This window comes from Phalacrocorax aristotelis, chromosome 5 (assembly GCF_949628215.1).
Source record: "Phalacrocorax aristotelis chromosome 5, bGulAri2.1, whole genome shotgun sequence".
Lineage (NCBI taxonomy): Eukaryota > Metazoa > Chordata > Aves > Suliformes > Phalacrocoracidae > Phalacrocorax > Phalacrocorax aristotelis.
In genome coordinates, this window is record NC_134280.1 from 50,719,796 (window position 1) to 50,741,629 (window position 21,834).

At 48.4% G+C, this 21,834-nt stretch overlaps 1 protein-coding gene across 9 annotated transcripts in view; it reads left to right on the forward strand.

Annotated features, from left to right (window-relative positions):
* Positions 1–21,834, forward strand: part of LOC142057781 (USP6 N-terminal-like protein) — an 85,918-nt gene that overhangs the window by 53,929 nt on the left and 10,155 nt on the right. For all 9 annotated transcript variants that reach the window (XM_075094474.1, XM_075094475.1, XM_075094471.1 and 6 more), the window contains 9 exons: positions 1,333–1,406; positions 1,942–2,027; positions 2,869–2,908; positions 3,635–3,715; positions 13,118–13,225; positions 17,404–17,513; positions 18,421–18,469; positions 19,926–20,046; positions 21,000–21,094. In XM_075094474.1, the coding sequence (XP_074950575.1) occupies positions 1,341–1,406; positions 1,942–2,027; positions 2,869–2,908; positions 3,635–3,715; positions 13,118–13,225; positions 17,404–17,513; positions 18,421–18,469; positions 19,926–20,046; positions 21,000–21,094 (756 nt within the window). In that variant the 5' untranslated portion in view covers positions 1,333–1,340. The remainder of the gene's footprint in view (positions 1–1,332; positions 1,407–1,941; positions 2,028–2,868; positions 2,909–3,634; positions 3,716–13,117; positions 13,226–17,403; positions 17,514–18,420; positions 18,470–19,925; positions 20,047–20,999; positions 21,095–21,834) is intronic.

A 21,834-nucleotide genomic window follows, 5' to 3' on the forward strand; every position in this document is an offset into this window, starting at 1 on the left:
CCTGTCTGCACTGGGTAGGGTTTTATAATTCATAGCAGAAGTGTTTAAAAAGCTTTAAAAAAGAGGCAAGCAAGCACTGGCAGAGGGGACACACTAGAAAGATACACAGCTCTGGGGCTGGCTGGAGCTTGTCCATTTACAGAGCACTTGGGATTGTGGTCAGTGGGCTGGAGATGAGGCCACCCCAGTTGGACGCCTATCCCTACTGCAGTCCTTCATGCTCTGGGACTGCCGCAGCACTGCGGCAGCATCACTTCCGTAGTCTGAAGGTTTGGGTAATGTGGCTTGCTGTAGCCTGGCTTTAGGTGGTGCTGTAGCTGTTGAGTGGTCTGAGCTGGGTTGGTTGCAGCTCCGTAGAGCTTGAGGTGGAGAGCTTGGTAGACTTCCCCTGTGCCCTCTTCCTTGCAGCCGCCCCTGGGGACTGTGGTTCCCTGGGGATTTTGCCTGCTTGTGTTTTCTCCTCCCTTCCCAGAAGGGGATCAACCTTTTCCTTTGAACAGCGAGAAACTAGTTATGGCTTGACAGGGAGGGATGCTCTTTTGGGCTTGTACAAGACAAACTCAGCGTGAGTGCTGTCTTGCTTGTACGTAGGCGTGTAAGATGAAGCAGAGCAGTGGGCACAGACCTTGGGGAGCTAGACTCGGTCTTGTTTAGACCAAGACTGGTCCTTGTCAGATTAGATGGGGACTCTGGGGTTGTCTTGCTGCTGTGTTGTTTTTCTTTTGGGGGTGTGTATAGAAGGTAATTATCTAGAGGCCAGTTTACTTATTGCGTGCATATTTCAGTAGGCAAAACCTTCATTTAGTTTCTCCTTTGATGTTAAATTTGCCTTTGGATGCCCCTGCAGAGCATCTTATGGCTTCATATCCATAGCGGAGGGCAAGAGCCTGGTGGTTTGCTGTCATGCACACGAACGTTATGCTGCGCAGCACCCAGCTGGCGTGCAACTTGCGCAATGCAAGGGCTCTGTGGCTGGTTTGCATGTCTTGATTTAAAAGCATGGTATCTTTTATACAGTTATGTGTGTGCCTAAGAACAAAGGCATGGCATCTTGTCTTTCAGCAGACAAGACTACCCCTTGCTTAAACTCAGTTTTGTCGCCATGCAGAGAATGGGGAGCTGGCAGTCGTGCTGCATGCAGGCAAGCTTCCTGCACACTTTGTACAGGGGCTTTTCAACCTCAGCCTAGTTTTAGCTCTGGGATACAGCTGGAAGCTAAAGTTATCAGCAAAGGTTTTCTCTTAGCACTTTCCTTAAAATATTTCCAATGCTGTGTACACATTTACTTATCTCCTCCTCTCCCCCCCCCTTTTTTTTTTTTTTGCCTTACAGCTTCTGACATGAAGAAAGATATAGAGTCTTTAATAGCCCAGGAAAAAGCTGAGATCGTTGCCAAGTATGAGAAGGTACCAACCTCATGTTTCTTCCCAACATGCTGGTTAAGGCTGAAGCTGTTTGATTAAGAATGCTTTGAATAAGAACTTTTGTGTTCTGCAGGCATTGCCCCAGTAACTGTCATGTCATCAGGCTTTGTGCCAGCTCTCCCTACCTGCTTCTGCCTGCACGCCGCATCTCACATCATCTCCAGTGTTTCTCGCAGATCCCGTGTATGCTCAGCACAGATACTGAAAGGTCATGGGTTTCTAGTGCTTCAGTGCTCCTTAGCCACCAGGATGGCTTATGCCCGACAGCACTGGTTTCTCAGATGTACAGCCCTTCCCAGCCCATAGCAGAGGCACACCAGGGATGCTGGATAGGCTGAACTTATGTATTTTCCTCTTGCCTGAGTTGTATTTTTGTCTCTTCAGAGTAGGTTTTGGTCTCCCGGCTCTATGCCTTCTAGTGTGCAGGGAGGGAGGGATGCGGGCACTGGGGGCAGGTTGTAGGCACTGGGGTATCCCGATGCTGAGGCCGGTTCACGTGTGTCCTTTCTGCTTTCAGGGCAGGAAGGAAGGAGCTCAGATTGACCCATGGGAAGATGCTGATTTCACACTGTATAAAGTTACAGACCGGTTTGGATTCCTGCAGTAAGTCCTCCTGCCTTCTCCAGTCCTCTCTGACCTGTGTGTCTCTGCAGACCATACAACTGCACCGAGCATGGTGGACCGAGCATTTTTTCCTATAAGCTGCTCTGTGGTTTGGCTTGATCAATCCCAAATGCAGGAGGAAAGACTAGATGTTCCTCCTCCCTCAATCACACATGTTCAAACACTCTGATCCTTTGAATCTGCTGCAAGGCAAGGCTCAGAAATGGTTTCCCACCACAAGCCTGGTGTCAGAAGGTGCAGGCTGGTGCTCCTGTGCCTCCACGGAGGCCTGCGGTGTGTCGCACAGGGAGAGGCTCTGTGTTTGCACCTCATGATTCAGGGAGGTGTAGGAAGAGATGAGACAAGATATCTGAATGTTCTCCGTTCCCTTAGGAAATCCCCATCCTAAGAGAGGTGCAGATGAACTAGAAGCACACCCTGTGCCTGGGGGGAATGCTTAAAAGAACTATTTTTATACTGAATCCAAACAAAAACTTATAACAGGTTCAAAGCAATTGCTGCCCAGAAGTCCCCCTCCCACGTCCCCCCCCCAGCTTTAATTGCTGGTCATGTGTGTATCAAAGAGGAGCTTTGTGCCCAGGATTTCCAGCAATGTCCAGTGCTTGATTACCCGCCAGCAGCTCCTGTGGGGTAGTGGTGTGGGGAAGCTGATGCTTCCTCTGCCTCTTCCTCATCGGGGACAGCTGTAAGAAAGGCACGAAGCCCCCGAGTCAAGATGTATCTCATCAGGTGCCCAAGGAGGTCCCCAAGCTGCAGCACCCTGTGTTCCTCTGCACCCTTTCTTGCCCATAGAGTAACTGGTGACCCCTTGCTTTTCCAGCGAGCAGGAGCTGCCAACCCGCACAGCCTTGGAGGAGAAGGTGAGAGCTGCCAGCTCTGTTGTCATGGGTATCGGATCCTTATCGCACCATCTGGGGCGGGGACAGTTTTTGAGGAAACGAAGGTGCAAGCAAGAGCAAAGCAGGCAGCCAGTGCCCACTGGTCACCGCTGCTTGCGCAGAGGTGGGAAGTCTGCACACCCAGCTGTTGGAGCTTTTATTTTGCTGGGCCAGGCATCTCCCCTCTTCCACACTGCTCTGAAATTGTACCTTTTAAAACCTTTTTGGGCTTTTTCCTCTGCTTTGGCACAGTGCTTAGTGGCTGGGGCTTAAAAAAGGGATTGCGCATGTGGGGAAGAGCAGTGGAGGTTGTAGGTACCTGTCATCTCCATCCTTATCTCCCCTGAGCTGGGAGCATGTCCTCTGCTAACTGGGGCTAAATACACTCTCATTTCTGCCAGTGTGATACAGTGATATGATTTGAGGCTAGCTGAACCTGCAAACATCTTTGTCGTCAAGGAATAATCCTCTTGGAAATGCTTTCTCTATGTTAAGCCTCTGCGTGTCATCATTTTTACTGAGGCTCCTTTAATTACCACAGGTTGAAATTACCAGTTCCTGCAAGCACCTGTGATTATTCCAATCTTTGATGCGAGGTCTTTGCACAGAAGTTTAAACCTAAAGAGAATGAAGTTTTGTGTTTTCAAGAGGTATCTTCTGGGGATTTTTTTTCTTACATTTGTCTTATCTTCTTCCCCCTTGCACCAGCAAAAACAGCAGGAGATCGAACGTGTGGACAAGTGGCTAAAGATGCTGAAGAAATGGGGCAAATACAGAAACAGTGACAAGGTAAGGGGGAAAAGAAAGATCACGAGTCCAGAGGGACAGGAACGGTGCATCCTTCCAATTAATCAGGCTTTTGAAAAGTTGATAGAGAAACCAGAGATCACTGGAAAATATTGCCTTACGCCACCCATCAGTCTTTAATTTTTAAAATCTTTTCTTGAAGTTGCTGGGTTACCGGTCAAGGGAAAAGTCCTGTTCTGACTAGCATAGTTTTAAAAATGGTTTCCTGAATGCTGCTGGCATGTTTGCACTTCTGCTTCCCTGTCCAGACAGGAGCACAGCAGAGATGTTCTTGTGCGTAGCTGGGTCCCTGTCCTGAGAGCAGGGGGTGTTGCATGGCACAGGTAACTTCTGCGTCTCCACCACGGGGGAATGGCATGGGAGATGTGACTGATACGGTCCAGCTAGTGTTCCTCGTAATTCTCCCTGGAGAGAGAATTATTCGTCTAGGACATCACCTAGATTTTGTATTTTGCTCCTAGCTGTGCCTGTGAGAAGGTATTAGATTGTGTGCATCCATCTGTGGAAACCAAGGGTGGAGACACCAACTTTGTGTCTTGGCTTTGGTGTTAAAAATAAACCCTGGGCCAAACACCACTGCAAAAAATATTTGTAATATGTTCCTATTACAAACATCTTGAAACAAAAAAATCCCTGAACCTAATGACAGGACCCTTCCTGGGTAAGGAGAGGAGCATCACGCCTGACCTGCTCTGCTTACAGCACTCTGCGCAGGAGAGGGCTGGAGCCCTGTGTCACCTTGATGCTGTGGCCTCTACAGCCTTCTTGTTTGTCAGGAGGAGCGGGCTGTTTGGCTTTATTGCTTCTAGCTCCTGCTGAGAGTCCTTAGGAGAAACTTGAACTTAGTTAAAAGGTTGTGCAGAGGATATCTGCATAGCTGCAGGGCAGGAACTGAGCAGAGCACCTGCCTTGCTCAGCCATCCAGAGTGATGTCAGGCTCACCCAGCCAAAGACCAGCTGTAGTCTTGTCCTTTTTAAAAACAAAACAAAAACAAAAAACCCAAACCCCCAAATCTTTTCTTCGCCACAGTAGGGATGGGGTGGAGATGGGCTTGGGGTTTTATAATAGTGTTCACTTCAGGGTGGCTCTAATTATTTTGTTCATTGGTGCTGCTCCACAGGCAAAAACGGAGGGTCTCCTGTGGCTTTGGTTTTTCTAATTAGAAGTTAGCGCTAGTTGGTTAGTGGCCTTGTGGGTAGAACACCAAACTCCAGCATAGTGTAGGGAATTCCTTCAGGTCCTGGGGGATGTTTGGGATAGGTAATGATGAGTGTTTTAGCATGCCTTGGCTTCCCTGGGTCAGCCAGTGGGGACAGACAGGGTCTAGGGTGAGGGGTGTGTGGAGCAGTAGTAATGGCTGTGAGTCTTTTAGATTTACCTCAATAATCAGTGGGTGCATTAAGCACGCTGCAGCCAACATCGCTCAGGTCTGCTGGATGGCATGGGGCTAGACCAGCAAGCGGGTTTTGAGGGTCTTTGGGTCAGAAAATCACCAAGGTCTTGTAATGGAATAAATGATGTTATTTATAACAGCCCATAAATGGTTGATGACTCTTGGGCACAGATGTGGCATTGTCCCCGTGCTGGGGGACTGGAAATGGCCATCCCCCCTCCCAGCAAATGGAGAAGCAGTGCTCGGCCCCAAGCAGGGAAGGAGCAGTCTGGTGACCCCAGGGAGTAGAAAGGAGCTTTGGTTTCAGTCCTGCCCAGACTAACACCCCACTGCTTTGCACCAATGCAAGTGCAGGCAGAAGGGTCTGTGCATCGAAGCAGCCATGCGGTGCTAAGTGCAAAGATCCTGAGAGACACAAAAAAAGTGCTTTAAAAAAATAACAACATTAGGTTTTATCCGTCACCTGGATGTGCAGGCCATGCTCTTGTGTCAGGAGCATGGATGCTGCTTGGAGATTGCTGCTGCCATGGCTAGATGCCGATCAGACGTGGTGTTTCAAGGACCTTATGCTGGGATCACAGTCATGCCCTTCAGATGGTTATGAGGCTTTTTCTAGCTAAAGTAAATGTGACAAGCCCTTGATCTGATTTTTCTAAAGCAGACTGGGTTGGTTTTGTGCCCTCTCTGAACACTCAGGCTGTCACATCTGCATTGCATGTTTCCTTCAGGTTCGTTTTCAGCACTTTGCTGACACAATGGAAGCCCGAGTGTCACAAGACAGCAACACTGTGTTATTTTAATAAAGACTAGGATGTCATCTTTGAAAAAAACCTCTTACTGAAGACAGGAGCATTCCCTTTGATGTTCATTTTGATAGACTGCACTTCATTAGAGGGAAAAAGTCTTGTTGCAGGAACCCCAGGCAGTTTCACAGGGAAGCTGCCCTTACTTTGGCTTTGTTCGAGCGGTGTAGAAACCCATCTTATTTTCTAGGCTCAGACATTTTGAACTTCAGGGCCAAGTGTCTGAGTCTCGGTTCATGTGTGGGAGCTGGCAGACAGCTGCCTGTATTGAGTACTTGAAGAAGGATGCTTGGCTTATGCAGCAGGCTGTCATGTTTTGCAGCATCTTAGTACCTGATTGGGGTTTATGTTGTTGTCTCAGCTTCTGTGTTGTGAAATATCAGCAGGAGGAGGGAGGTTGTGTATCTGACCAGGGCACTAGCCTCGAGGCAACCACCCATCACCGGGCAATAAAGCAGCTTTTTGAGACCCCTGGCATGAGCCATCACCAGAGAGCCACAGGTTTTGATTTCTGTTCCCCCACCTGCTGCCAGTGTGCATCCCTGTGTGCTGCTGGTTGCAGTCAGGGTGTTGTGGCAGTCACAGATTATAGGAAATAAGGCTGAAAATCCCCCTCAGTCGGAAGGCAGAGGCCTTCCAGTCCACGATGGCCCAGCTATGCCTAAAATCATTCCTGGCATAACCTGTCTCAGCATGAGTACCAAATAGGATTATCTTAATTAAAGTGGTGCCCTGGGGTTCCTTGTGCTCATCACCACATCAGATCTGTCTCCATCTCTCTCTTAGATGGACTTTGTATCGATCTGATTTACTTTTTGTTGATGTTGCTACTGAAATTAACACCCGCATGGATGAGGTTAGACTGATGCAATAGTGCCATTTCCTGGCTGTGCTTCCACAAGGGAAAGGAGTCCATAAAAATAAGAGTCCATGTAAGGACCACACTGCTTTGCAGAGTTGAGGTACATCAAACCTGCAAAGAAGGGCTAAATTGTGTAAATCGGAGTTCAGCACAGCTCAGGTGGTCTGTGTCCTCTTCATGGCTGTTTTAGACCTGAGTTTAAATCCCACCCTGACTCTGCTTGGGAAGGTTAGGAAATGGTTGGTGCCACGTAAGAATATACACGGTTAAGGCAGTGCAGTTTTGCAGAGGAAAAAAGACTGTTCTGTGTGAGCCTCAATAGTGGGATAATTTATTCATTGTAGCCATCAAATAAGTGGATTTCAGCCAGAAGTATCAGTCGTAGGAAGAGAATATGACCTCTGCATTATTTGTAAGCTGCTTCTTGCTGTTGGCCATGTGGGATGGGACCTTTAGAGAGGGATGTCTTCAGCCAGAGATGTCTGGTTTTTAGGCAAAGCCTGTCTCTGTGCACAGGGGTAGCCTTGTCTCTGCTAAGGTCATGGGAGTGCAGGGCACTTAATCCAGTGCATGCCAGCAAAATGGTTTAGGATGAATCAGGGCTCTGTATGGACTGACACAGATCCCTAGGAACGACTAATCTGCTAACACTGGGGAGAGCCAGCAGACATTTGTCATGGCAGGGGCGGCTGAAGTCAGGTCTCCTGCCTGAAAATGCCATGGGAAAGAAAGGGGTTTGTGCCTAGGAGCTGCAGAGTGACTTATGCTGCTTGTTTTTGCCATTTTGGAAGGGCAGGTAGCATTTTCCTCTCCCCTAAAGGTAGCCCTGGTATTAAATGTAAATGCGCATGCATGACACATCAGCTTTAGGATTTAAACGTACACCTGCTTTGCTGCTGAAGACCCCACAGACCTGCTGGCACCCCATCCGGCATAGCCAAGGCTCCAGCTGCAGGGGCAGCAGCTGAGTTGGGAGCAACCATTATCCATACAGAAAGAAAACCGTGTGCAGCAAAGTCCAGGCTGCCAAGTGCACAGCCACATCATCAGCCAGCCAGCTTTATGGTGCAAAAAAGAAGTCCCCTTCTCCAGGGTGGTGGTGGTCAAGGCTTCACCCACCACTCCAGGTAAAGATTTTCACAGCCCAGCTTCCCCAGCCCATCATTGTGGAGGAAGTGGAATCGTCCTTCCTCTCCAGATGGATCAATCTTTGAGCCCTAAAAGAACTGAGGAAAGGGGCTGTCCCCCACTTCAGGGTGTTGAAGATGTATGGTGGCTTGAAAGTGAAATTGCCATGCATACCCAAAATTTGGGCATTACTCCTGCAGTCTCTTCCTGGTGGACCACGCACAGAGATGAGAAGCTATCAGTGACAGGCTCCGAAATGTGAAAGTGGGCTGAAATGTGTATGTTCTGCTTTTAAAAACCAGCCCATCCCTCCCAAACCCTTTTTAACCTCAGTGTTTTAACTACTGAAAAGAAACATCCTGCGTTTAACGGCAGTGACTCCACCATTCTAATTAAAGACTTGGAGCACTTGGTTGGGTACTTCTCAGAGATCTGTGATGCAGGAGGATAGAGCTCAGGTCTGTACTTCTATAGTCTTCCCCATCCCATCTACTGGAAGGAAAGTACATGGGGATGGGGTGACGATGGCCTCTGTGCCATAAGCTTTCTATGTTAAAGCCTAGAAAAGGAGGATGATCCTACGGCAAAACCCAGGGCAAGTTTTAAACACTGCAGGTTCAGTCATAGAATCATAGATAGAATCATAGAATTGTTAAGGTTGGAAAAGACCCTTAAGATCATCGAGTCCAACCGTTAACCTAGCACTGCCAAGTCCGCCACTAAACTATATCCTCAAGCACCACATCTACCCTTCTTTTAAATACATCCAGGGATGGAGACTCCACCACCTCCCTGGGCAGCTTCTTCGGTGAAGAATTTTTTCCTAATATCCAACCTAATCTTCCCCTGGCGCAGCTTGAGGCCATTTCTTCTCTTCCTATCGCTTGTTACTAGGGAGAAGAGGCCGACCCCTGCCTCGCTACAACCTCCTTTCAGGTAGCTGTAGAGAGCTATAAGGTCTCCCCTCAGCCTCCTCCTCTCCAGGCTAAACAACCCCAATTCCCTCAGCCGCTCCTCATAAGACTTCTTTTCTAGACCCTTCACCAGCTTTGCTGCCCTTCTCTGGACATGCTCCAGCACCTCAGTGTCCTTCTTGTAGTGAGGGGCCCAAAACTGAACACAGTACTCGATGTGCGGCCTCACCAGTGCTGAGTACAGGGGCACGATCACCTCCCTGCTCCTGCTGGCCTGATCCAAGCCAGGATGCTGTTGGCCTTCTTGGCCGCCTGGACACACTGCCGGCTCATGTTCAGCCAGCTGTCAACCAACACCCCCTGGTCCTTCTCCACCAGGCAGCTCTCCAGCCACTCCTACCCAAGCCTGTAGCGTTGCATGGGGTTGTTGTGACCCAAGTGCAGGACCCAGCACTTAGCCTTGTTGAATCTCCTACCGTTGGCTCCAGCCCAACGATCCAGCTTGTCTAGGTCCCTGTGTAGGGCCTTCCTGTCCTCCAGCAGATCGATGCTTCCACCCAGCTTGGTGTCATCTGCAAACTTACTGGAGGTGCACTCAATCCCCTCATCCAGATCATCAGTGAAGATATTGAACAGGACCAGCCCCAACACTGAGACCTGGGGAAACACCACTCATGACTGGCCGCCAACTGGATTTGACTCCATTCACTCCCACTCTCTGGGCTCGGCCGTCCAGCCAGTTTTTAACCCAGCGCAGAGTGCACTTGTCCAAGCCGTGAGCAGCCAGCTTCTCCAGGAGAATGCTGTGGAAGACAGTGTCAAAGGCCTTACTAAAGTCCAAGCAGACAATGTCTACAGCCTTCCCCTCATCCACTAAGCAGGTCACCTTATCATAGAAGGAGACCAGGTTAGTGAGGCAGGACCTCCCTTTCATAAACCCATGCTGGCTGAGCCCAATCCCCTGGGTGTCCTACATGTGCTGCGTAATGGCATTCAAGACGATCTGTTCCATGACCTTTCCTGGCACCGAGGTCAGGCTGACAGGCCTGTAGTTCCCTGCATCCTCCTTCCGACCCTTCTTGTAGAGGGGCATCACTTTTGCTAGTTTCCAGTCATCTGGGACCTCCCTGGTTGACCAGGACTGGTGATAAATGATGGAGAGTGGCTTGGCGAGCTCCTCTGCCAGCTCCCTCAGTATCCTTGGATGGATCCCATCCAGCCCCATGGACTTGTGAACATCCAGGTGAAGGAGCAGTCGTTGGCTCTGACACAGTCTTTCTACATAGCATCTTGAGCCATCACTTCAACCACCAGCATCTCCGTTTGTGAAATGGGATGTTCTTCCTGCCGTGTGTTGGTCTGTCAGTCCGTATGGGGCATGGTCTAGGTGCTCCCTTCCCATCTGTAAGTGCTGAGCGGTTTTTAAGAGGCAGAAGATGGTGACCTTGAGGGTTGTTTTTCCTTCTTACATGGAGCAGGAGTTGCCATAGCCTGCTGCCTTCCCTCCATCAGTTCATCCCAGCGTCAATGCTGCTTTTAATGGTAACTTCTCTGTTTTCCTTCAAGTTTCACGACGACAGAAAATTGCTCATTTTTGCTCCGTGTGACTCACAGCTCTGAGGTTTTATCACTTTCACATCTGGAGGTGGTGGGAGGAGGAAAGTCCTTGGATAAATAACAGGGAGGCGTTTCAGTTCAGTTCCATCTCAGCATGTTTTGTAACTCCCCTCTTCCTGCCACATTCTCATGTGGAGAAAATCATTAGAGACATTTGCTGTATGCCAGTGAGGGTTGTACTCATTAAAGTACAATAATACCAGCTCTGGGAATTCAAAACACAATTATTTTCTTCCCATGGAGCTGAGCATCATCTTCTACCTTGGCAGCTGTCAGTCAGTCTCTCCTAATCCATCATAAAGAAATAAATTTTTCTGAACTGGTGATTTTATCTGAGTTGGTACATATTCCAGTTCTTGATCTTGTCTCAGGTTTTGCTTCATGAAGTCATGAGCGCTTGTGGGTGCCAGGCTTTCATGGGTACTTCACCAGTACCACTTTGGGGACGTGGTTTATCTAACCCGGTTGCTTTGTGTATCCTGATGCGTTGCACTTCTGTCATCCTGATTTAATGACTCTCAGGGAATGGGAATCTCGTGTTCATCTCCTTGGTCTTTCAGCCGTGGGGATGAAGCTGTCCAGCATGGCGTGAAGGTTTGCTGTCCTCCAGAAACACCACCTCATGTGAGCTTGGATGAGCAGGAGTGGCTCCCCTGAGTGTGCAGATGGTGAATTAGTGATGTCCCACTTAAAATGTGGGATGCTGTTGAATAGGATGGTGGCCTTCCATGGGCATGTCTTGGTAGTGAGATGCTTTGTAGGGGACAGCTCTTACTTGGTGCATACAGAAGGGAGGGCAGGGTCTTGCAGAGGATTTCTGTAGGGTTTGGTCTTGCCTATCTATGCATTGTACCTTCAGAGCTGGTGCTAAGCAACACCTTAAACAACAGAGCAAGCATTTGGCAAGTGATGAGAACGGGGTTTTAAATGTTGAAGGTCCATTACACTTACAGGATCAGCATACATTGCACTGACAGTTTCTGTGTCAGCAGAAATACCTAAGTATTTACCATAATGTGGTAGAAAAGTGTTCTAACACACATGTAGCTCTCCTAGTACTATGTGGTGGTCTTGGTATTTATTATATAGCTATTTTATATACTTATTTTGACTGGGATAGTGGTGTTATTTCTTTGCTGTCTCCTAGCCTGTCTACTTGAACCCCAACTCCTGTCTTATCTCACAGTAGCTCTTTGGGACAAGAGCTGTCTTGCTGTGTTTTGCGCTTGGTAGGCACAGTGCTGCCGTGCAGACAGTAACAAAATGAGGAGCATAGGTCTGTGCTCTTGGAGGTTGCAAGCCTAGGTGGGTTGACAACACAGTGCAACCTTGTGCATAGGCTGGTATTAAAAAGTCAATCTAGAAGTGAAAAAAGCTGATGATGTGAGATGGGAGCAGATGTTCACCTTGGTGTAAGAGTTGCAAAGACAATGTGGCAGGACCACATCCAGAAAACCTTCTGCTAGGATCCTGATGCTTCTCTTTGAATTGCAGACCTTCTCTTGCATCAGCCTGAAATGCGTGAAGCAGAACACCCTATAGAAACAGAAGAGGGATTTTGAAGGAGGTTGGATGGATTTGTACCAGGCAGTGCCAGTAGCTCCAGCTGATTGTCTGGATGGCCATTACCCCACTCAGCCCTGAGCTCATTCCCGTGACTGGGAATCTGGCACCTCTGTTCCCTCCCAAGGGATTGCCGTGTCACAACATAAATCCCCTCCACATCTGGAGCTTGGGCGCACGCAGCAGATCCTTCAGCATACCCCAGGGTCCTCAGGAACCTGGAGGAGTGCTGCAGTTGGCTATGTAGTGCAGCTGCAAGGCATTTCATGGGTGAGATGAATGAAAGGGTGGAAAATACTGAGAAATGAGGCTTTTTTATTTTTTATTAAGCTTTTCCTTTTAATGGGAGAAGTCAGGGATGGAACAAAAGCTCTTTTTTTCTGTTTTCCATTGAAATTTAATGGTCTCTTTAGAGAGAGAGGGCTTTATGACAAGAAAAAAGGGAAGAGGCATTTGTGAGATGAAGTGAACATGTGGAGGCAGGAGGAGGGATACATGCTCATTTGTCCCCATTCCCCCTTTGCACTTGAGGAGTACCCTGCACATTCAGGGGAGAGCCCTTGGTGTAGCCCACAGTATCCTTTGCCACTTGTTAAGCCACAGGAGTTGCTGTGGACACATCCCTGTGGCTCTTGTGGTAGGGGCTCTCCTGTCCAAGAAGAAATGTATTTTTCTCCTGATCCCTGAGAATCCAGGTGCTAACAGCCATGCCAAGTCAGATCAAAGGCTTCAAAGCCAAGGGTGCTGTGTCTGGTCCTTGGAGAGCATTCCAAGGGCGGGCTGGTGTACATGGAATGTGACCACTGTGAAACACCTAGATGTCTCCATGTATACAGGGGATGGTCTGTGTCCAGCTCTTCCAGTAAGGTTAAAAAGCACGAGTGGTGACTTGATTTTGATTGAGTAGGTGTCTTTGAGGGATGCAGGTGCTCAGCTCATCCATCAGATTGGATTTGCCCTCTCTGTGCCAGCACAGGCAGAAGAAGTGTTTGGTTGGGTTGTCTGTTCAGATGGCTGGTGGTCTACAGCAGCAAACCGTGGAGCAAATCTGTTCTGCTACCAGCCAGGACCAGCTCACCCTACACACGTTTTCCTCCCCACAGATGTGCCGGCGAGTGTACAAAGGGATCCCGCTTCAGGTGCGAGGCCAGGTCTGGTCACTTCTGCTGGATGTTGAGAAGATGAAGAAAGAGAACGAAGGAAAATATGAGGTACAGGCTCTTCCTGGCAAAGACAATGGGAGCAAGGTGATGGGGAGGCTGGTTTGGTGGGTCTTCACTGGCTGGGGCAAATCAGACCCATGGCAGATGCAGGTGTCTCCATCTCCACCCACATGGGCAGGAGGGAAATGAGGGTTCCTATGGTGATGCTTTCAGGGGTGGGGGGGCCCCTCAGCCCTTGCCTCCTCCATCGCAGGGTAGTGGCATGCTGAATGCCCTATGACATGCACTGGTGGTAGGGCCTGATCCCATCTGTGAACTGCTGTGACCTCTGAGAAGGAAAGGCTTAAAATTAGTGAGGGCTGAAAATGCAAAGGAGATAAACTCTTTATCTGTGCGTATGTGTATTTTAGGCTGGGGCCTTTTTTCACATTAGCCAGCTGCTTTCCCTAACATACTGCTTCCATTTGTTCTGCTGGAAGCCGCGAGCAGATATGGTGTCGGTGTTACCCCATCCTGAGGGAAAGCTTAGTAAAGGTACTGCTCACAGTTCCGCAAGCTCTCTGGCGTGACATGGAATAGCTATGAGTACCCTGAAGTGGGTAGGTGCTGGATGGGGGTAGCCCAAACCTCTCCATGTGCTTGAAAACTTCACTTGGGGTTTTCAAAATGAGCAGCAGGGCAGGGTCAGAAGCCTTAAACCAGCCGACAATGAGTCATTAGTCGAGAAACCCAATTAAAGGTGGGGTAAGGGCAGGTCTTCTAAGCTTGAGGGGAACATTTCTGAGCACAGCGTCCTGGCTTACAACTTAATGGGCAGCTCGAAGTTGACTGGCAGTGTTGGAAGAGCTTGGATTGAAGTGGCTTCTTTTATCTTCCATCTTCAACCTTTTTATAACTGTATTGAAAGTTTCTGTTAAAAATCACTATTAAAAAGAAAATAAAAATCATTTTTCTATTAAAAATCACTTATTTTCTCTGCAGATAGGAGAAAAACCTGCCTCCTACCAGAGCACTGCATGCTGCAGGCTTGGATTCCTTGGTATAAAATAAGCAATTTCTGGAGCATGCATTGATCAAGAACCCGAGTAACTGGGCTTGCTGTGTTTTGTTATTTTTTTATTTCAGGCATCTCAGCTCCTCGACGCTGTCTGTTTCCATAGGCAGTGTGTGGAAGCCCTTGGTTGATGATTACCTTATTTTCCAAATTTGTGTTACAGTTCAGCTTGCATCATGTACCAGGGCGAGGATCAGGGTGTTGTGGAGACAGTTATGTTTCAGAGGCCAACTGCTGCTTCCAGCAGGTGTTTCTAAAAATCCCTGCCTATTCAGCAGGTTGATGCTAACACTCATTATAGTTAGTCAAGTTTAGATGTTAATAGCGAGATGCCACTGGGATGGAGTCATGTGCAGGGACTTGGGGAAGGCAGGCTGGGCTCACGGCAATAAGCAGAGATAATAAAGCTCTCCCAGCACACAGATTCTTATCATGCTCCCTCCCTCAAAGCTGTGTGGCAGGGAAGCAATCCAAACAAATGAAAGTCGAAAGGAGTTTGTGCTCCAGAGGGGTCTGTGATTAACAGGAGCTTCAGGACTAATAGGCTTTGCTGGATGCAAACCCCCTACAAGCTCATATTAATCCTCTTCTTCTTTGGTGCCACCTGCTGCCAGCAATTAGCTCTCCCCCTATTTCCTCCAGAAGAGGCGCAGTGCAGGTCCTGGATGAGGGGTTTTGCTTTCAAGAAGGGACCAAGCCTCAGCCCCACCCCTGTGTCCTGGAGGGGCTGGTCCCAAGGCCACCCCATTTCTCCTTGGGGCATGAACCTTGGCACGTAAGCCTGGCTTTTGTATATGCCTTGAGTTTTGAGAGTACCTCCTGGCACATGCCAGGTGATTTATATCTTTTTTTTTTTTTTTCTACCTACTGCTCCCTCTGTAAAGATGTTGTCCCCTGTGCTCAGGCTGGCAGAGGAGCGACTTTTCCAGCCAAGCAGGATACCTTGCTCCCTGTGTCCATGTTGCCTTTGGAGTGATGCAATCAAAAAGCCTGGTCCAGTTGCTTCCGTAGGTCTTTATCTTATCCCAGCTATCTTCTAAGTCCTCTCTGAGAAAGTCTCCAAGTCTTCCTCAAGGGCATGGCAGCTCAGTTGTTCCTGATGCTGCAGGAGCCTGGAGGCTACCATGGGACATGCCACACTTGGTTTCAGTGTGGGTGCGATGCTCTGCCTCCCTGGGGTTTTATAGGCATGACCAAGAGGGCTTGAGGAGAGCTGAGAAGGCAGCAGGAGAAATGTGCTGGCCATGGGGCAGAGCAGAGGCATCCTGGCTTTTACCTGCTGCTTTATAAAACATCCCTGGGATGAGTCTTCCAGCTTTCCATCCTCTTTTCTGCCACTGTCTTGCAGGGCTCGCCGTGCTAATGAGCTTGGCAGAGCATCTGTGGAGCCCCCAGGTTACTTAAACAAGGGAAGAAAGAACAACCTGTCCAGGGCTTCTTGTTTACTGTCTGCAGAATTAATAAAGCCTCCTGGGTGCATGACGGTGACAAAGCGCTGTGCAAGCTACCTGCTATTCAGGTGCAGTGATTTTAAAAAAACCCCAAAGTAGAGTTTTTTACTTTGGGAGATTTTTGTGTTATTCTGGCAGGGAAAACAAGAGGGCCTTTAGCAGGGAAATTTGAACTGAAGTGACCCAGTGCATATGAATAGTCATCTTGTCTCAGGTAGTCTGCCTGCTTTACAGAGGGCAAGGAGCCATAGGATGCAGAGAGCACAGGATTTACAGCAGGGAAATTATGTTGTTCATCAGATATTCATTCCATTGTCACTTTTATCCTCCCTTGTCTTGTGCAGGCCATAATTCAAAATAACCCCTGCATTGTTGCTTCTCCATACAGCTGCTTTCAAGGTTAGAGTTAATATTCCCGAGATGCTGTGACTGCTGTGAGCGTTGGCTGTGCTAGACACAGATCTGGGTGCTAATGACTTTTTGGTGTTCCCCAGAGCTGATGTGGCCACCTCGGGATGTCAACAGCAGCCTGGAGGCACCTTGTATCAGGCTGACAAGCATTCATAGGATGGCAGCTGCTGGAGCAGATGATTCAGTATCTGTGTAGATGTGCTATTTTCTGTCCTCCTGTGTGAATAAGGAGGGGTCCTGATCTCTTGCCTGGGCTTCAGGCAAGCTGGGCTTGCTGTTCATCTCTGCTGCCCCTACCGTGCCAGTGGATCTCAGGCTGCCTGAAGACAGTCACAAAATGTATTTTATTAATGCAATTAAGCCTGGAGATATTAAAAAAGGAGGGCAATTGCATGATCACCAGTGGTATTTAAAGGCTGCGAGACAGGATGCTTGCCTATAGCAAAATTGACCTTGCCTGCATGCAGAGGGCTGATTAGTGGGTTACGAATGGGACTGTCCATGGAGCATCTTGAACTAGGGACTCTGAGGGTGCAATTGGTTGAGGTGGGCTTAGCTTTGGTTTGAATTTCCTTTTTTTTGCAGCAGACTTCACTCCTTCCATCTGTGTGATGCTGCCTTGGATGATGAGCCAGCATGGGGGGAACATGGGGGTTCTTGGTTTATCTTCTGTTCTGGACGCTGCCCGTTCCTTAAAATTTGCACCAGTCCAAAGGAATACCTGGGAACTGCTTTTCTGGTGGAAACTCTGTATGAAGATGATGCTCTTCTGCAGGGCAAATAGTAGTTGGCAATCACGTCATAGAGTGTGTTCTAGTAGTTTGGACTTTATTATGACTGAGCCTCTGAAAAGCTCAGGGACTCGGTGTTTATGTCTGCATGTTGGTTGTAGAAGTGTATCGTTCCTTAAGCGCCAACAGAGGTCTCAACACTTTGACAGCCAGGCTGGGTATTGCAAAAAAATAAAAAGAAATCAGATTGGAATTTAATTGTAAAAGTTTTAGATTCTGAAAACTTGGTATGTGCATTGGTAGATAGGTGCAGGCTGGATTGGCAGTTGCTGCTGTCGTAGCGTGAGTGTGGGGTCATCCCCTTCTCCCTGGGCCAGCAGCACAACCAGGGATTCAGCTCTGGGCTGCAGATCATTGCTCACTGCAAGGTGGCAGTGTCCCCGAGTCGCTCTGCGATAGCTCTGTGCAGCTCACAAGCTGCCACTCCTGCTGTAGAAAGCATGCCTTCTCGCTTTGTGGAGAGGTGTTGGCTGAGATGGTGTCTGACTCTTTCCTCTTGTCTGCCCCTCTTCGTGCCAGCAAATGAAAGAACAAGCAAAGAGCTTTTCATCGGAAATCAAACAGATAGATTTGGACGTTAATCGCACCTTCAGAAACCACATTATGTTTCGGGATCGCTACGGAGTAAAGTGAGTATAGGAAGCTTCACATGGCTGTATGGGCGTCTGTGCCAGTGGGTGTGTGTGGTGGGATGAGCTGGATGGGGTGGCCAGCAGCCCCCTGGCACAGAGCAGCTCACAGGAGAGCAAAGCCATCTCTGCCTGCTCCACAAACCATCAGCACATGGTATGACCCACAGACGTTGGGCTGCTGATTCTCTCTTCAGACAGGTCCACACTCAATCATGTTCAGCTCCAGTTCTTGAGCCAAGCATCAGCCTGCTGTGATGACTTGTCTACCAAGATGCTAGGGTTTCAGTTGCAGAGGGCTTGGTTTGGGATGGCTGGGATGATGGGGTGGGTCTGTCGGGAGTAAGGTGGGATGGGGTGTTCGTGGCCTCCACAACAGACAGGGTTGGAGAGGTTTGGTAGAGTGGCTTTGTCATTTGGAGGAGTCACACCTGGCTGCCTTACACAGACGTACAGTCTGGAGGAAGCCTGCACTGTGTATCTGTATGGTGGTGACTCCTTTAGCAAGATAGGAAGGGAGAAAGGAACCTACTAACAACATTGTGGCAGTGCTTTCCCCCAGGATGTGTAACACTTGATGCCTGGGTGGTTCCAAGTCTATTAAAAACCCACCACTACTTCAAACCTGAAGAGTGGGTGTGTTGAACACAGCACATGTGGGGACATGCATGTCTCTCCAGGAGAACTGATGATGGATCAGGATGGCTCAGCCCCACTCCACGGGGCTGTTGGTGACTCCCCCCTGAAGGAAGACGTCCCATTCCATGTGCCCATCAAGGTGCTTCCTGGTTCTGTGAGCCCTGCTCCTTGCAAAAGGCATAAGTTGGCTGGGTGTTTTCAGAGCCTTTGCCCTGTGTGTGTACATTTTTTAGGTGCTCAGTGTTTTAATATCCTTCTTTCTCCCCAGGCAACAGGCACTCTTCCATGTCCTGTCAGCATACTCGGTTTATAACACCGTAAGTAAAGTTAGTCCAGTTAAAGTGAATAGCATTGAGCTTTATTTTTATAAATATATATATTAAAAAAAAAGATTTTTAAAAAGCTTTTTATATATGTGTATACCTGTATGTTTGTACATACATGTACATTTAGCCAGTGGTAATTCCAATTTTAAGTCCTAATACTGGTTTGTACAGACAGCTGCAAGACTCACAGGCAGAACAAGACTCTAAGACTCTTTGCACAGTTCTTTCAATTGCCCTGTTCATTTTGTCACCTGGTAAATGACATCTGGCAGATGCGGTTTGGGCAAGTGTCAGCAAAGAACAAGGGATTGCCCTTTGGCCTTCCAGCAAGACTAGCCTCCTGGCTGAGGGTCCATCATGTTTCTGACTTCTTGTCATACACTGAATGGCATTCTTGTTGAAAACACTGATTTATTACAGCGAACCAGTCATTTTTAGCTGAAGGGCATGAGCAGAATAAGCCTAAATTAGCAGCTGAACCTACTGCCTCCATCTCCAGGAGGGGACAATTACTCCAAAAGGCACAGAAAGTGCTGGGGGGGGGGGGGGGGGTAGTCAAGGAAACAAAGACCCTGCCTTCCCTCATACATGCTTATCAGATTTATTTATTCTTTAATTATTTCAGTGCTGACGTGGCTGAAAGAATCCAAAACAGTATCGGAGCCATATGTGGTTTATCATCCCATGCTTTATTCCTTGAAGTAGTTGCAGGCACCTCTTATTTGGGGTTTCTATCCCTTGCCATCCAGGCTTGAGCAGGGCTGGTGGGGGGCATTGCCTGAAAGCCCCTCACCTCCCACTGGAGGACCTGCTAGAGCTGGTCTGGAGGAGGGCCACAAAAAGGGCTGGAACACCTCTACCATGAAGAAAGGCTGAGCGTTGGGGATGTTCAGCCTGGAGAAGAGCAGGCTCTGGGGAGACCTTATTATGGCCTTTCAATACTTGAAGGGGGCTTATAAAAAAGGCAGAAAGACTTTTTCCCAGGGCCTGTAGTGACAGGACAAAGGGCAACGGTTTCAAACTGAAAGAGAGTAGGTTTAGACTGGACATAGGAAGACATGTTTTACAGTGAGGGTGGTGAGATAGTGGAACAGGTTGCCTAGGGAAGTTGTGGATACTCCATCACTGGAAGTGGCCAAGGTCAGGTCGGATGGGGCTTTGAGCAACCTGATCTAGTGAAAGGTGCCCCTGCCCTTGGCAGGGGGGTTGGACAAGATGATCTTCAAAGATTCCTTCCGACCCAAACCACACTGTGAGACAGTGATGTGGTAGATGCTGTAGACATATGGGAGGTGTGAATTTGAGCATAAACAGTAAAGACCTTGAAATGGGACAGACCTTGAAAGAGAAGAGGGAGGCACAGACAGCCTGACCTACTTCTGCAGCTTTAGCATCATGGTGAGGTCTGACGGTGTGGCAACACATGTTCCTCTCTTGGCTCTTGCAGGAAGTGAGCTACTGCCAAGGGATGAGCCAGATCGCAGCCATCCTCCTGATGTACTTAAATGAAGAGGATGCATTTTGGGCACTGGCACAGCTACTGACCAACCAGCGGCATGCAATGCACGGTAAGACTGGGGTGGGATGTGGACAGGGGCTCTTGTGACAGGAGGGAAAGCTGTTTAGGTTGGTCAGTAGAGCCTCATTTCTCCTCACGAACCTGTTTAAAGTGGGTAAGGCTTAACTGTGTGCCAACGGAACCTGACTACAGAGCTGAACTTTGTTCTTGCAGGCAGACAAGTTCATCAGAGAAAAATGTGGTTTATCAGCAGTGAGCTTTAGCACTCAGTAATTAACACTTCCACAGAGGTACTATCTCTCCTCCAGAGTGCCTTGCCCTTGGCAATCAATTAACTCAAGGTTACAAGTTTTTGAGAAGTCTCACAGAAGTACATCCAAGACCATCGTGTAATGCTCTGTTTCTAGCATGCCATGAGCTACATGTCCTTGTGTTTTTATGAAGATGTAATTCTACCAAATGTTCTATATTCTTTTACTTCAAACACATTAAAGATCCTTTCACGTTACTTGTGGTTAGCAGTAATCTATGCACAGAGGGTTATTTTCTGAGCGGCGGGCTAAGCCTTATGGCTTGATAACTCTGGACAGTCTTAAACGCACGTCCTGCTAGATTATAGGGTGCTGCACAAGCTGTTTGAACACAAGGTGTTCAAACACCCTCAGCTCTTCTCTGAACCTTGGTAAGCACCAAGATGTGTTTAGAGAGGTCTTGGCCAAGCCAAGCCTCAGGCAGGCAGTGGGGAGGTGAGCGGGTCTGCTCTGTGGGGCTGAGGTGAGAAGGACCAGCTGGGGTTTGTGCTGAGGGTGCTGTTGCCCAAGTAGATGGGATGAAGGGTGGGCTCTGGGAGGGATGCCAAGGAAGGTAGCTGGGCACACTGTGGCCCAGCTGACTTCAACAGGCAATGCAGGGGATGAGTTTCTAGAAAATCAGGCTGTCCCCGTGACTGCCCTAGAGCTTTTCTGATTATTTTTTTATTTCTCTCATCTTTTTCTCATTAAGGTTTTTTCATTCCTGGGTTCCCGAAGCTGCAGAGATTTCAAGCTCACCACGAGCAGATTCTAAGTAAACTGTTTCCCAAACTGAAGAAGCACATGGTATCTCTTTGCTATCAGTCTCCCCATACTAATACTGTGTTTTAATGCTGAAGCAATTAGTGTAACATTCTGTGAAACAGATGCATAACTGAACAAAGTTCTAACCACATAAGACTGCTTCAGCTGCAAAGAGGCAGGTGTTTACTAAATGGGGTGCCTGAACCTTGCTCAGGTGAATGGTTGTCATTTGCTTGCTGATTGTCATTAGTGTAGGGACCGCTAAAATCTAAAGGCTTCCTTAGGAAAGCCAGGCAGGAAGGGTCACGGAGCCTGCAGCAAAACGAGCTGTTGCATACAGCAGCGAGGCTGGGCTGTGTTCTTATACCAGCTGCAAAGCCCGAAGGGTGATGCTGGACTGTCTGGAGTCCTAATTCAATAATTATTAGCCCCAAGTGCTTGCAGTAATGCTTTGCTGTTGTTTAAAGACAGGAGGTATGTTAGATTTGTTGTGTGTTTTGTTGCGTCCAGTTGTTTTTCTTTCTAGCAGATGGTACAAGCCCATTTGGTGGCTGGAGGAGCATCTGCAGGACACATCAACTGCAGTCTAAATCTAGGCAGCTATTTTGCAACACCTGCTCCCTTTTTTTCCCCCTTGTTACCCTTTGCATTTATTGTAGACAGTTTGTATTCAGTGGCCAGGCTCCAGGAAAAGCTGTTTATATTGCCATCATGTGCAACAGGTCATGCTTTTAGTGCTGCAAATGAGCCAGCCTTGGCCATATAAGTGAAACAGAGCCAGG